We start from the raw sequence: 16,576 nt of genomic DNA on the forward strand, positions 1-16,576 counted from the left end.
ATATAAAATCATGTGTGCGCTTCCTTGGTAACTCCGAAGGCAGGCAGGAGCTGGAAATTCTGTAAAAAAAAAAAAGAAAAAAAAAAAGTTAAATGAATGCAGAGCTGACCCGGCTCAGTGTGCAGTGGCTGAGGGTAAAATAGAATTTGGTTTCACAAATTGAACTTCCTTTCATAGCCAATGTGTCCCAAAGTGCTTTACATACAGTACAATGAGAGTGATGCCGGGAGTAGAGGCAAACACAGCAGTCATTGTAGGCACAAAAATAGCTCACATGTAGCCTTCTATATTAGAATCTGTTTCAGCAGGAGAATGCTGGTCTTGGGAACATTATTAACTCTAGATGCATCTGTTTCCTTGTTGCCAAGGGACATTGAACTTCTCCCTGGACAGCCTCTGAGAGGATGGCTTCAAGAGTGTCACACCTTCGGTTCTCTTTAAAAAACCACGCTATTATCCCATCCAAGTCCTCACATTTGACAGTGCATTTATGCTGTCTTTGCTTTCTTTTCCTCCATCTTGGACCTTATCTGATTGAGACTGTACAGGATTCCAGACTGTTATTCAATCAGAAGACTGGATAAGGGCCAACAACAGCATTACATTCAACTTTTTGCATTCATTGTATACATTGAGTTGTATTGCAGAAGAGGGTTTCATTGTTTCTAAGATTCCCAGTCACCTCAGTCCACCATCATGCAAGTTATCTCCCAGGAAATTACTGTGTCCAGGGAAACTGCTATTTCCCTTTATATACCATAGTCGCCTTTCCACCGTGCATTTTTGGCTGATTTATGAACTTGGAACTGAAACTTTCCCACCTGGTTTTAGGAATTCACATCAGCTAGTGACTACTCGTGAGTTCTTCCATGTTAATCTCTGAGTTTGTTAAAGGGATAAAAGCATCTCCACCTGCTAATTTTGACTACTCAGGAATAAAATATCATCCAGAGATTCAATTGGAGGTTCACCTCTCTGCTTTTGGCATCTGGTAGGGACCAAAATCTAAATTCATCAATTTTGAAAAAAAACAGAATGACTCTTCATTACTGAGTCTGTTACTCAGTGCAAATGGGAAACTGGAGGTCAGCATAGATAGATGAAGTCACTACTGTGAGCAGCACTAGATTCAGGAGTGAAACTAAGTTCTTATTCACATCCCTTCCTTCCAGCACAATGCAAATGTCAGAACCTTGGGAACTCTACTGAATGCTTTAGGGTTCGGTTTAAGCCAAAATATATAAAGACTGCATCCAAATTGACTACCAAATACTTACTTATTTTGTTCCTTTCATTAAATCATCATTATTTTAATGCCCTAATTGCTCAAATCAGGGGGATCTGAAAAAATCACGCAATAGTTTCCATCCAGACTGCATGTCTCACTTTCCTTTCCGTGGAAACCATGGCACAGGAGCCTTGATGCAGTCCTGAATCTCATCCTAATATGAGCTCAGGGACAGAGAAACACTGTTGGGTCTACAAGCTGTTCTGTACTGAGTTAAGTTTGGGAACTAATACTGCTCAACCTGACCCCAACTCACATGTAAATGCACTTATAACAAAGTGTCTTCCAGTTACATAAGCTTAAGAACAAGAAAAATAGGATCCTATTAATAACACCACAGTAATTAAAACCATTGAAATCTATATGTGGCAGAAATGTTCCAGAATACCAAGGCCAATATTAGGGTACACACTGAGATTGTTTGGTTGATGTACTGTTTTATCAGAAGGCACAATGCTCTCCTGAGCTCACCTGACGTTATTGAGTTTTGATTTCCAAGCCTTCAACATGTTCTATGGTAAGTATAGCAAAATCAAATGAAACATGATGGCTGGGGATGATTTGGAATGTAATCTGTTGCTGACCAAATTAAGTGCTTTGAAAGAAAGGAAAGGGGATGTGACAGCCAAAAGAGTTCTTTAAAATGTATACTTATGTATTTGATGTGTACATTTGGGAGGCAATAATAAAGAATTCTTTGCAGCTTTCAGTGCTTAAAAACACTTGAGATGAATCTTTGTGCCTTGAAACCAAGAGGTATGGTGTAGGATATGGTGTTTTCATGTCTTATGTGTTTAGGCAGTTTCACCCTCACGTAGTTCTTATTTTCATAAAAAATAGAATAGAGGTTTTTAACAACAACAATGGTTCTTATTTGTTTGGCACGAAAGAGTAGATCCCTACCTGATATGGACTAAGATATTTTACACCATCTTTAAAACAGAATTGCATTTATATGAAAGAGCTCTTGCTTTTAAATTAAAAAGCTGTGGTTTTTCTGGGATGGGCTGTGAAACCTGATCTAGATTTTCTATAAACCTCAGTAGAGGTAAAGACAGAGGGAACTGACGTCCTTTGGGCAGCAGTATTTGCTCCTTTGGGAAGGAAATTCCTTGCTGAATACAGTCATCAAAAATCGTACCTACATCTTCAGCAAAGCAAAAACTACTGTGGGTTCTGAAACCAAGGCCAGTCCACTTTCTGTAATGGAAACTCACAAGCCACCAGCAAGGCTCTTGCTTTAATTTGAGCTCTTGAAGTGACTGTGGAATACAACTTAGGCTTTCAGGCTCTTCCAGCCTGATTGGACCACATATTGGTAGGAGAATCTTCCTCAAACCTGAGGCTCACATGCTATTTGGAGTTATAGACATTCAACTGAATGAGCTGTGTGGTTGCAAATAAATAAAACAAAAGGATCACCTAGAGGTAGACATCCCTTAGCTAAAAATGTTTCATCTCATAACAACTGAACCCCAAAGATATAAAATATGTTGCTATGTGCAAGACTGTGACCTCATTACATGACATGTTTCAACCATCTAAAATTTTTAAAGTAGATGATTTCCCCATGATCCTGATTCTTCAAGGGATTAGAATTCTCTTACATGCGTTTCTAAGGAAGCTGGTTTCCAACTGTACGTGCAGCTAATGCTGGCACATCCTAAGTCTCAATGTCAAAATATGCATGTAAATACATGTAGAAACTTCTCTGTTCATCTTATGTACTTTTTCAGTGAAGAGAAGTTCACAAAGGTCGTAACATCTTTAAATTCACTCCATTATTTCCTGTTACAACATAGTAGATGACAGAGTTAGAAGGTTTCCACAAGGAGCCACTGCAGATGAAGTTGGAACATTTAGTTCAGATTCCTTGATTAATTCAAGATTGTGGAATTGCATCAAGGTTCAGAGACCTGTTACTCCATTATGGACTCTGGGAGTGCCTATGTATTTTTTGCCATTTCTCCCCATGCACAACCTCTTTGACTCACTGCTTTTACCCCTCCAAGATCTTGAATCTAGTTTCCTTAAGTGCCTGTTCAGAGCTTCTCCAGAAAAGTAGCAGTTGCCTTAGCCACCTAGTTCTTTTCTGATAGCTTCTACTTTTCTTATCCCAACTCATTTCCTCATCACGACTTTTCTAGTTCTTCCTGGAAGCTGTAGTTCTTTTACCTTCTTCTGCCTTCACCGTGAGTTAGAGCTTTCCCTTCACCCCTGCCTTCCCTCTTAGTTTCTCTCTCTTCCTCCCTCCTTTATTAGTCCCTCTTTTGAACTTTTCTAAGCATTTTTCTCATCTGTTACCTCCTAGAGATCTGGCACGTCTACTTTCTGTATTCAAATGTACCATTTCCTCTTCAGCTAAAGGTCTGGAGGGATGAACAGCCCTCAATAACACCTATCTTTCAGCATCAACTGCAGAGGTACCTGGGCCTCCTAGATTAAATGGACACATGCAGAAAGCACAAAAGATGAAAAATTTTCTGTTCTAATTTCAGGTCCAGCACAACTCACCAGCTAGAAATACAGGAAGAGACCTCTTCACCCTCGTATTGCAGTCAATGGAACAAATAGAGTTTGAGTCTTTGTATTATGCTGTCACTTGTACTAGAACTATTACTTTTAGAACATGGGAAGGTACATGCAACACACAGTTTTCCTGAGATACTGGAAGGGTGTCTGAGAGAAAACCAGCTCCCAGGTGTAAAAGTAATTTTAAAGTGATGAAGACCCTACACTTTCCCAGAGAATGCACATTTGGGTTAAGACACAGCAGACAGATGACCTCTGGTTTTGTTCCATAAACTTATTAATGTGAGCTTGGCTCAGCAGTTAACTAAAACCATGAGTATGCTCTCCCTTTGCTTTTGGAGTCTTGAACAGTTTGACTATCCTTGTTTATTTCCTTTGCTATCCCCATTTGCACATCTAGCCTTTAGAAGACAGACCACTCTATGGGTGATTTACTATCCTGGACATAAACAGACAATATATATATATATGTATAAGTTTAAAACAGTATAGGAACAGGTCTAGGTTTTATTACATTCATAAATTCTAGGATGGATTTAGAAATTTGGCTGTTAAGGAAACTGAACATATTTGCAACATCAGTAACAAATAATGCAGGTAGAGATATCATCTATCAGACAGGAAAGAACTGATATATTTGTAAAATATGTAGACAAACAGATAGAAGGGGAGTGAAACAGGCAGAGAGACAGACAGAGAGAAATAAAAAAATTCTTTAAGGATAGTATGAAGTTATAAGAGAAAGCTGATGAGGACCATTTTTGCACATTCGGCTGTAGAGTACCCTCTTTCTCTGTCTGCAGTATTTCCACACATGTACATGTGTGGATGCACTCACACATGGTCTCACAGCCCCACCCACCCACCCCCCCCGCACACACAGAGTCAACACTTGATCCCGTGCCATGCATCTGTCAGAACGAGGCACGTGAAATCAGCAGCATTAATGCTGGACCCTGACTGTCATTCCCTCTGGCTACTTGGAGAATAAAATAGGAGAAGAATGGGGTTTTTTAAAACAAATATTCATCCATGCACACAAATAAAGTACTGAGACTGTGCCTACAACATACATTGTTCAGAATGAGACTGGGTACATCTTCAGAAGTAAAACATGCCATGGGATATCAAAGTCCTCTGAATCCGAGCACTGCCTTTGCCATTTTTTCCCCTGAGGCTCTAAAAGTCCATGTGAAAAGTGACCAGTGACTTGGGATACTAACGTCACACATCTAATCTCCATGCTTCATTCTCTCTAAAGTTCAGCAAACAGCTGCATGCCCAAATACAAATTAGCTGCTTAAGTCTTTTTCAGAGTTGGGCCTGATTTTCCAGGAATATGCACTGACTGTGACTACAATTCTGGGAAGACAACACTCTCCAAAAGCTGGCTTAAAATCCATCTTTAACCTTGTTAAATTAAGTTAAAGTCCCCAAATCCCAAACTGGACATATATTTTAAAAAAAAAAAAAAAAGTGGGGGAGGGTTTTTTTCCTTACACACAAGCCCTAATTAAAAGGAAATTATTCTAGTTGCAAAGACAAGCACTTAAATATTAAGAGCTCCCAGAATTGAGGTTACGTGCACAACCTGGATTTTCCTTTGTTGTACAGATGCATTCTAATTCAGACTTTAATTACATGATCATTCACAGAGTAGATGGCATGTGCAGTGCTGTTTGTTGACTGTAGAGGACCGAGGGACTCTGCCTCACATTTCAGATACACAGAAGAGTGGAATTTTAGGGGCAAATATTCTCTCAGACCAAACCTCCTGTTCTTTTAACTCATCCCCCTCTCAGATCCACCCCTTCTCACTCTGTATTTCCTCTCTCTGTTCCAGTCCTGTATCCGATTTCATTTTTTGTTGTTTTTTTTTTTCTTTTTTTTTCTCGGTTTGTCTCTTTTATCTTGCCTCAGTCTTTCAGTGGCCAGCTCCTGAGTTTACCAGCCTCAGAGCTCTCAGATCCTCTCAGAGTTTGTTTTTCAGTGTTTTCTTACATCACATTCAGTATTTTAACCCCTCTCTTTTCTCCATTATTGTACCACAGACAGTTGCCCTTTAGATTTGTCTCCCTTCCCATTTCTCTCCATTTTTCCAGATTCCTCCTACTGAGAAGCAGACTGCTGTGTCTCAGCACAACCTTTCCTCCAAAGCTCTCTGTGGCTAACTGGGTCAATGCAAATAAATAACTGGAGAATTCTTTAACCCTGGGTCCAAATGGCATGGCACCAAGTACCCATATGGTTAAATGCTCTTTTCCATAAAAAACACATTACCCTTGCCTATAGTGCCTATTGAAAACTTCATGATGGTCTGTGATGACCTCCAAGCTGCACCCAGAAGGTGCCTAGGAGGCTAATGAGGACCAAACCCATGTCAAAGACTGTACTAAGACAATTAATGCTTTTCTCAAACTTATGCTCTGAACCTGGATCATTTCATGGTGCAGATACTATCTTTGAGTCTGAACTTCAGCCTGTTCCCCATTTGTGTCTCTTCTGAACCCTTCACAGTGATACACCAACCTCCTTGTCTTTCCAACTTGCCTGAATTTCCCCCCATCTGTTTTGTTTTAGTTTCTGCTCTAGTCTCACTGTTGATCTCCCTGTCGGCCCCCGAAAGCACAGGGAAAACAGACTCCCTGCTTTTGTTTCAGGTATCCAGATTATAATTTTTCCTGGCCTATCCCAGCCCTGTGCTGCAATGACAGGAATAACTCTTGTCTGCTGTAGCAAACCCGGTGAGAGCCGAGTCACTGGGGAATCTGGTTTTGGAAATCTGCATCTCTAGTGAGCATGTGAGAACTGCCATTTTCCCAAGGCTTTTAATTGGCCGCTTTGGGGCAGATTTTCCCAGAGATAGCAAAAAAAACTTGAGAAAGAGCTTCACCTCCTGACAGCTCTTAGTATCATGCTGTAAAGCATGGGGACAGGGGAGCTTTACAAACATCTCATCTGACTTAATTCAAACCAGTTCTCCTATGGGTTGCTCTCAAGGATTGACAAATAGTTCCAGATGAAATTTTCATGAAATAATTAAATACTTTGAACTGGATACTGGTGCCCAACTTAGCATTTCAACCAAAACATACAAAGTTTATCAATGCTGAAAAGGATTTTATTATAGGAAGACTCAAGCAGCCTTTGTAATTGGTGGTGCTACCAGCTCCTATTAAACTGCAATCTCCCTTCCTCACAGGGGCGCTGTGAGCATTAATTTGTTATTGATTGCACAATGATTTGATGATGAAAAGGTCCATATTAACATGAAACATTATTGTCCCTACAATGCAAGCTTGCTTGCTTTCATTACTCATTATGTACAGGGACATACCTATTATGAAAAGGGATGTGGAGATAATAAACTTGATATTCTTTTCAAAGGACTAATACAGCATGTTTACAGTGTTTACAGCACGGGTAATAGGAATATTCTGGAGACCTCTTTTTAAATAGTAGAATCCATTGAGTGGAGTGGAATGATGTATATGCATGCATCTGCACAAATCCTGTGTCTAAACACACATCAGAACACATGAATACACACTCTCTTCTATTTTTCTATCCTGTTTTAACCCTGGGTTTCTATGCAGCCTTCACTTTGCCACCTCAAAGCACCAGTGCTACTTAATAACAAAATGACTCCATAAACAAACTCTTTTTTTAAAACACTGATACCTTTTGTTACCTATATCCTACAATCCTGTGCTAAGCTCCTTTGGATACAAATAATTTTTCATTTCTCTCCTCAACCAACCTGCTTGATTTTAACTAAGGCAGAGCAAACAACAACAACAAAAACTAAAACAAACAAACAAACAAAAAACCAACCCACACTGATTCAGGCATTAATTCAGGAACCAATCTTGCAAATGTTCACATGGGTAATCCTTCCTCGGATGAATAATCCTTCTGACCACAGCAGACTGATTAACAGCAATGCAGATTAAGGTTTTCAGGATCGGGCCCATCCCCTGATGCCTGGGTTCTCACCCGAAGTTTAGTGGGTGATATTCCCTCTCCTTTTGTTCGATGTATTAGGGGCCCACATACAGCTCTCAACTATTTCATTTGATTACGTAGGTAACATGCCCTGATCCTGTCAGCACTCCCTGCAAAGCCTAACAGGCTGAAGTAAACAATTCCAGCTGAGTTAGAAGACTTGGTAGGATCGGGCCCTTTCATAGAACCTGATAGCTATATCTGAATTGTGATCAGAATGTGTGTCTTTGCTATTAACAGTCTCATGTCACTTAAAAAAAAGTCTTAATAAAATAAGCTAGCAGAAAATCTGTAAATATATGAGCTGATATAGCTAGCTAGATATAAAGAATAGATTGCTATTAAAAAAAAAAATCACACATATTGTTTATTTACTTGAAGCAAAACTTGCCTGCTACTTAGTTTATCTATTTAAGAATAAAATTCACATTTTTTTTTTGTCTTTTTGGAACAGAACTTGCCTGCAATTCTTTTTACATCGTACAGCCACTGATGGGTTTGTGTGCTATGGGTCCAGGAGTTTGAAGTTCAGCAGAAGAATCCCCCTCCAGCAACCTTTCAGCCTATTCCTGCCTTTCTTCTTTACTTGCTCGTTTCCCGGAGAATGAAGGCAGTCAGGACTGATGTATCGCTGTGCCCCCCTTGCCTGCACCAAACGGTGTTCATTAAAAACTTGCTGCTAGCAAGGGCCTGATCCAGCCCTCCTGGAAGTCATTGGAAAGCTGTCTATTGACGTCATGGGGACGACGAGCATACTAATGCATGCGAGTACCTTTACTTAATACGGGCAGTCCTGTTAACAACACCGAAGTTGTTCACAGGATTAACAGCAATCAATCAAGCCCTTTGAAAGGCACATTAAAAGCCAAAGCCTGGTCTGCAAACCCTTTCTCATAGGAGGTGAGTGTATACCTGTGGCTGATCCTGCTGCATCCTTCTACCCCTGGCCTGGCCATGTCAGTGCATTTTCCCAGTTGTGCTGATCTGGGGTAATATTTCTTCCGAGGAGGTAAAAATTGCTGGCAATCTAGCCCCAAAATAAATAGTGTTTATGTTCTGAACAAAACAAACCAAACAAAAACAAATAAACAACCCAAAACCTGAAAGACACTCACCAGAGTGAGAAGCAGGAGAAAACAGGGCTGCAAATTGTTTCGGGAGGGGACTGTTTTTTCCCTGCAAGTAGGCACATTAAAAAAAAAAAAAAAAAAAAAAAAAAAAAGAAAAGAAAAAAAATATAAAAGTGCTTTATTTGCTTTATTTTGGTTCCAAACAGATAAATAATTTTTATTCTCTGGGAGAAACTGAAGCCTGTTACAAAAGACCTTATTCTTACAAAATTTCTGTGGACTTCTTTGCTTATGGATTGCTGAACTGGACCCACTGTGATTACACAGGGAACATTTCCCACTTGGGAACTGTTCGGCAAAGGCTGGTTTATAGATAACAATTTCACTCCTCCTTTGCCTGTATCTTTTTAAAATCCACTACAGCCCCTTGTACATGTGTAAAGGTGCTTATGGGGTATAGCTTATTTCCACCCACAGCAGCAGCTGTGTTCATCTCCGAGCCCTTGTAGCAATATTTGTGTCCGTATTATTTCATCCTGCCACCCCTCACAGCTGTGCCTGTGCACCAGGGGGCTGTACTTGAACAGCATCCATTTCTAAATGACTATACTTACGGCGCTGTGAAAACAGGGCGTGGATCAGCTCAAAGTTTCAAAAAATAGAGATTGTTATAAAAGGGACACCCTCACTGAGCAGCAAAATGATTTTTTCTATTGGCCTATTCTTTTAATTGGCTTTCGTTTGGGATAAGCTGTGATTGCAGGCAGAGTGGCCTGCTCGTGGACAAGGTGTTAACAGAGCTATCCCTGGGATGGATCTGTGCCGGATGCTGTTTCACTTTTCGCTGTAGTGGATATTCCCTCTTTAAAAAAAAAAGGTCTTTCTTTCACTGAGTCCTCCTAGCCCTACCATGGGTGTGGTTTTAGGGATCAGAAAGAGTGGATATTAGGGTTTTTGATGTTGGTGTGTGTAGGGGGTCAACTGAAAGACTTTGTTTCATGTGGGTTTTGTTGTTGTTATCATTCTTCTATCACAGTCCAAGGCACAAGGCATGATTTGAAAACAGGTGAGTCACAGGGTTGGGAATTTGGGAGTGGGGTTGTCTGAGAAGGGTTTTACCCTCCCAGCAGCTTCTGGGCTGTCAGATCTCCACGCCTGTAGCCTTTAAAGGTTGCAGGTGTGCGCTCAGGAAAGGAAGACGGACAAACTCTCCCCCCTCCCTCCAGCGCCGCTTGGACCCCAACACACTGCACGCCTGGCCAGGCGGCAGACAATGCGCGGTGCCTGCCACCAGCCCGGCACCCGGCGGCCGACGGCCGCTGCTGCCCGTCAGCGCCCGGAGCTGTTTAGAGAGCCGTAAAAGGCAGCACAGGGTGCCGGGGGCTCCGCACGAGTGTCGCCCCCAGGTGTGGACCCCAGGGAGGTGGGACGGGGAGGCTCCGCGGGGCCGGGCCCGTCCCGCCCCCCGCCCGCAGCGCTCCCCTCGCCGGGAGCGGCGGCGGCCCCGGGGAGGGGCACAGCCCCGCCGCCCCCCCGATCCACCCCCGCTCCTCTCCTGGTAGGGCACGGGAGCACTTTCAGGCACAGGAGTAGTTGGAATAGCCGAGCCACCTTCATTGGGGTGATTTTCTTTATTTATTTTCTTTATTTTTTTTTTTAAAGGGAGGTGGATGGGGGCGTTGGGGGGGGGGGGGGGGAGAGTGGGTAGGATACTGCCTTGCCTCTCTGTTATTAAAAAGAAGCCAAATAAAGTGAAAAAAGTGGTAAAGCTTGCTCCTTTTTTTGTTTGTTTGTTTATTTTTAAAACAGAAATTAAATACATATATACATATATATATATATATAAAAGGCGCAGGAAGGTTTGAAATTTTAAACTAACAACCTCCTTTCCTCCGCGGCTGACCCTTCCGTTTACAGTCACACGTGTTACCTGCGCTCCCGGGGGACGGGCGCCTGGGGTAGGGGGGTCCCGCTCCCAGCCTGCCCCCCAAGCTCCCCTTCCCAACTCCCCGGGGCCGCCGCCTCCTCCGCCGCGGGGATCAGCCGGCGGCGCCGGGAACAATGACCGGGTGGCCCCGAGGGGCCGAGGGGCTGTGGAGGGTTACGGGCAGCCCCCTGGATACGGGGGGATAGTCGGGGGTCCGGTGGATGCAGCCTGGCCGGAAGGGGAGCGGGGGTTCAGACCAGGTAACTCGTAGGCTGCTCCGAGCTCGCCTGCTGGTGTTTCTGTGAGCTTCATCCCCGCACAGCTTGCACGGCAAGGCAGGGGAACGGGAGAAAAGGAAAACGGGGTGGGGGAAAAAAAAAGGAAGGAAAGAATTGCTCTGAGCACATGCAGAGCCTTGTTTTGTTACTGTCCGGATTACTGTTATTATTATTTGGGGGACAAGGGGGAGTTGTGTCCTTAATCCGAGGCTCCCTGCCCTCCCCACCTCCAGATGCTATGAAAGAAGAGCTGATTTCGTCTCCACCATACAGTACACTTTGTCTAGAGAGCATTGTTCGGACAAGCAACTCCCGATCACTGATGACTACAAAATGCGATTTATGTTTCCATCAGAGACAGACAGAATATCCTGATGGCTTGAAAGTCGGGCAAGAAAATCTTATCTAATCAATCCCTTTCCAATATACAAAAGCACACACACACACACACATCACACACAGCCCGTATAGGAGATAACGCCCGCACTGACTGTACGTAAAATAAATATCAGCAGCAGGAAAATTAACAACAGTCATCTCGATATTTTTTGTCTTCCTCCGAAGAGCTACAATAATATAGTTTGCGCTTTCCTAGCTTGATGTCATCATCAGCGGCATAATCTATTGAAAAAAAAAAAAGCTTAAAGAGCATGCATTTTTTTTTAGATGCAACAAGAACAGATATAGTAAAGAGAGCTTGTAACATCACAATCACAACAACAACAACAAAAGCAACCTCTAAACCCGGGGATTCATCCGTATCTGAACTGCTTTTATTATCATTTGAGAAATTATAACAAGAGTAAATAATAAGTAAGAGACAACATAATAATAGAAAGAAGTCAGAACACCTTGGGTTTGTTTTTTTTTTCCCCCTCTCAAATAAAAAGGCAGATTTCCCGATGATCACTGAAATTATAACGACAGCGATTGATCGGAGGGCTTGCAAAGGAAAAGGAAAAAAAAAATCATCATCATTGGTCCTAAAAACGCAACCGTTCCCCTTTGCTCACTTGGCACAATAGAAATTGACTGTCTCTCAAAGAGCCATGCGCCTAGTGCTATTTATAGCCAGGGGCTGTGTTGGAAGATACCATTAAGCTTCTGCCGGGCAGACAGACAGGGGGGTGGTTGGATGGGAGGAGGGGGTTTAGCCAGAGTAGAGGCAAAAGCAATCCCCCACCCCTAGCCTCCCTTCCCCGTACACACACACATCCACACACTCACACCCCACCCCCTAGTCTGGCTGGGAATTTGAACCGATCCAGCCTGTTTAAACGGAAAGGACACAGATCTTCAATGTAAAAAAAAAATCAGATCAGACCCAGAGAGAGAGAGAGAGAGAGAGACAGAGAGGGAGGAGTGTGTGTGTGTGTGAGTGTGTGTGTGTGTGTGTGTGAAAGAGGGAGAGGGAGCGAGAGAGCGAGAGAGAGGGAGAGAGAGGGAGAGAGAGAGGGAGGGAGAGAGAAAAGAAGAGGGGGAAAAAAAGGAAAGAAGATTTTCTCTATGTATATAAAGATGGCCACGTTAGCAAACGGACAACCAGACAATACCAGCCTGAGTAGCAATCACAGCAACCCCAGCACCAACGGGCATATGAACGGATTAAACCATAGTCCCGGAAACCCATCCACCATCCCAATGAAGGACCACGATGCCATTAAGCTCTTTATTGGGCAGATCCCCCGTAACCTGGACGAGAAAGACCTCAAACCGCTCTTCGAGGAGTTCGGGAAGATCTATGAACTGACGGTGCTGAAGGACAGGTTCACTGGCATGCACAAAGGTGAGTTACCTCCTGAACTTTCCCGGGAGAGATCAGGAGAGGAAGGCAGGCTCCCTCTCCCTCCCTGGTTCTCTCTTTCTCTCTCTCTTTCCTTTCAATTTCATTTCATTTTATTTCATTTTTGGTTGGCCCGGGGGCGGAGGCGGCAGGCTGGGGGGGCAGGGAAAGAAATAATAGACCCATCCTGGGAAGAGAAGAGCAAGAGGCAGGGCAGGGAGTCAGCTTCCTTTGGCTTATTTATTAGTATTTTTATTTCTTTCCCCGCTTTTTTGAGGGGTGAGAGGCTGCTCCCGGGGAGCGCCGGGTGAGCGGCGGCGCGGGCGCGGGGCCGGCGGCAGCTGTCCGCGGTGCTGAAGCGGGAGCGGGTGCTCAGTATTTACCTTCGGGAGCCGCTCATCATCAGCCTAGGGGTGTGTGTGTCCGTCTGTCTGTCCCTGGGTTTGCTGGGAACCTCTATTTTACAACTGTTCTGCACCTGGCACCGGCGCCTTTCTTTTTTCTTTCTTTTCTTTTCCTTTTTTTTTTTCTTTTTTTTTTTTTTTTTTTTTTGGTAATACTTATTTTTGCTACTGTTACAATTATTATTTGTAGTCCTCTAAAAAGCAAGAGGTGGAGGAGAGTGAGTTGCTCCGGGGGGCTATTTCATTTTGACTCTATTCAGCGTGGGAACAGGGATACAAACAACAATAAAGAAACCCATCTCAAGCGGGGCAGGGGTGTGTGCACAAAATCCCGAGATATGTGTGTGTGTTTGAGAAGGCAAGCCAGGAGGGACAGGTGGCAGTTTAGTTCCAGAGGGGAGAAGTCCTGAGCAGGTATATTCCAAGCACTACTTTAATGCGCCCAAAGTCCATCCCGAGAACTTTTTAGGTTTTCTTTAAAGGCAGTGGAGATGTACTCCCCACGCCATGCCTCACTCGCTCCATCCCTGCCCGCTCATTTCCCTGCTTAGCTTAGGCTCTCCGGAGATGGATTTCAGATTAGATGGTGCTACGTTTTGGGGGATGGGGGAGGGTGTGTGTGGTGGGGGAGAGATGCTTGAATCCTCGGGTAGGAAAGTAGGACTCGCAGGGAGGAAGTTGAAGGTAATTTGCATGGTAGCCCCGCTTAGAAGCAGGAGAGACCAGGGAGTGATATGACCCACCTTATTAACTTATATTCTGTATATGTGTGTGTGTGTGTTTATTTATGATATAGATATTTATTTTAAAAAAAAGAAAAGGGAAAAGAAAAAAATTGCATCAGAAGTGATTGGGGTGTGACTCCAGATTTAGTGCAGGAGGAGAAAGCGTTTTGCACGGGGCTACGAGGAGAGTGGAAGTTGCATCTTTAACAGGACAGCTTCAGTACCAGTGTCTAGTCCAGCCTGGTGGACTCCTGGCAGTGACAGTCACGGTTAATGGCATTACTGGCTTCCCAGCTTTCCAGATGCCTTGGCGAGTTGTAAATCTTGAACTTAACAGCATGTTTAGCAGGCATCTCTTCCCCCTTCCCACTCACTCCCCTCCTCGCTTCCAGTCTCAGGAAATGTGAGTGAAAATATACCCTGACAGTGCAAAGTACCAGTTTTACACAGGCTAGAGAAAATGTTCAGGGCTCAGAGACCAGGCACTCAATCCAAGTTATAGGATATTTCTTCCATCCTTTCTTGCCGGTCGCTCCAAACATCACTCTCATATTTAAAATCATCAGTGTAGCTCTTTCGAACCTTGCTTTCTTTCCAGACTAGCTTCCTAGAAACCACATCAAGGTCTGATTGGCATCATTTAAACATGACACCCATAGTATAATAATTATTCATAATAAAAGTAAAAATAATAGTAAGAAGTGCAGGGAAGGAAAGGTCCTGGGAGATTTTGTCCGATAGTCATAGTAGCCACTGAGCTCGTGTGTGTGTGCATGTGTTTTCAAAAAATCATCTAAAGCTTCTGTAAAATAAAAATAACAGCAGTAAAAGCTACACTGAGGAGAAACACTCAACATACTGTAGAGGAAATCTTTGAGCTAACACCTAGATAACGTATTTTTTTTTTTTTGGTAGTGGGAGGTTATTCTGATTTGTTGATGAGATTTTATTCTTTTGTTATGTTTTATCTTAAACCTGAAATTAATCAATCTATGCGCTAACTTTAATTTCTGTTTCATAGATGTGAATTCTCCTTCTTTCAGTTCAGTTCTGCTTTTACTGTATGTCTGTATTCACAGAGACAAACTCAGGAAGGGGGAGAGAGAGGGAGAGAGAGAGAGAGAGAGAGGAGAGAGAGGGATCATTTATCTTGCTTGGATGTGTTTAACACATATCCCTGAATTAAGTAAGATACTAACTTCATTTCCCTCATTTCATTTCTGTTCTAAAGCTGCAACCTAGGAAAAAAGCCAGGTGGGGAATCTTGTCACTTCATCAAACCAGATTGCATGAGTTCATCTCAAAACAAACAGTCATTTTTAATCTCCTAGAAGTTTTGGACTTTGGAAAGAAAAATGATGATGATGATTGTTATTTTGCAGGCTAGGGTTTGAGCAAAGCTTCAACAGACACCGAGTTGCCAGCATTTCAGAGATCGGTTTTATTTAGTACATCCGAGAAGAGTTTGAACTCCTTTCTAGCGATGCCGCTGATTTATTAGCTAATCCTGATAAAAATGTGCCTCTGGCTACCTGGAAAAAAATTACTTTCTTGCCAGTAGTGATTAATTACTATTAAGTCAAAAAGCGTGATGGGGCTTTGAAGGATGAGGATTGTGTTTGGCTTTTTTTTCTATTATTTTATTTCATTTTATTTCATTTTTAATCTATTTTTTTTCTCTTTTCCCTTCTGTAAATGCAGTCATGTGAAGCATTATATTCACTCAGATCTCCTTATTTTGGCTTTGCTTTGCAGGCATAGGTGAAGAATTGCATAAAGATAGTCCAACTTGGCTCACAGGGGTAGGTTGGCAATATAAAACCCCAAGATGCTTTCCATAAGAGATGCATAATGCTTATACATTAATTGATCCATCACTCTGAGTTTATTTCATTCCTAATTCAGGGGATGAAGCTGTGGCAGTGGCATACCCTGAAGGGTTAATAGTAGGCTGTAGTTTATTTAAGTGTAAGGAGAGCAAACCTTGGGTGTGGAGGGGGAGAAAGTGGGTTTGTGCTGGGAGGAGAGAAGAGACAGAAATTAGCTTAAAGTAAAAACCCAGCAAGCAGAGTAATTTCAGGTGTAAATCTATTGAAATGAGAGCAAAGGATGTGTATTCTTGAAAATATTATGAAGAGATCCTATTGCGGTGCCCCTGTACAGAAGGAGGAAATTGAAAATTAAGAACCTGAAGACAAAGTACTTGACTCTGCCCCCCTCCAAGAAAAACTATCACAAAAGGAGAGTGAAGTTCCAGGTTCCCTCACCAGCAGCTCTGGCTGATACCAGTACAGATACCAGGGAAGAGGCAGGGGATTATGATTCTCTTGCAGATACACAAAGAGAGAAAGGGTACGGGGGAAGCATCATGTGGGGGAAGGCAGGAAAGGCTTGCCAGATCCCCGAGAAAATAAGCTTTCATGGCACGAGCATAGCTGCTGTATATTTCCCCCATCCTCGTTTCTCTCCACACGGGGCAGGAACAGGCTCCTGCTGTGGTACTTTGCTCTAGGGTTGGGAAGAGGCTGTGTGCTGAGATCCACGGGCAGAAATCTGCTGGGGCT

General features: G+C 43.0%; 1 protein-coding gene across 15 annotated transcripts in view; it reads left to right on the forward strand.

Annotated features, from left to right (window-relative positions):
- The first annotated feature begins 12,281 nt into the window (after positions 1-12,281).
- Positions 12,282-16,576, forward strand: part of CELF4 (CUGBP Elav-like family member 4) — a 700,630-nt gene continuing 696,335 nt past the window's right edge. For 11 of the 15 annotated variants that reach the window (XR_004354760.1, XM_032676639.1, XM_032676643.1 and 8 more), the window contains exon 1: positions 12,607-12,886. Coding sequence is in view for 14 of the 15 variants with exons in the window: in XM_032676639.1 (XP_032532530.1) it covers positions 12,607-12,886 (280 nt within the window). In the remaining variant the exon portion in view is untranslated. Of the gene's footprint in view, positions 12,887-16,576 lie in introns of all 15 variants that reach the window. The other 4 variants (XM_032676638.1, XM_032676640.1, XM_032676641.1 and 1 more) reach the window with 1 other exon arrangement.

The sequence above is a fragment of the Chiroxiphia lanceolata genome, chromosome Z, assembly GCF_009829145.1.
Source record: "Chiroxiphia lanceolata isolate bChiLan1 chromosome Z, bChiLan1.pri, whole genome shotgun sequence".
NCBI classification, from domain to species: domain Eukaryota; kingdom Metazoa; phylum Chordata; class Aves; order Passeriformes; family Pipridae; genus Chiroxiphia; species Chiroxiphia lanceolata.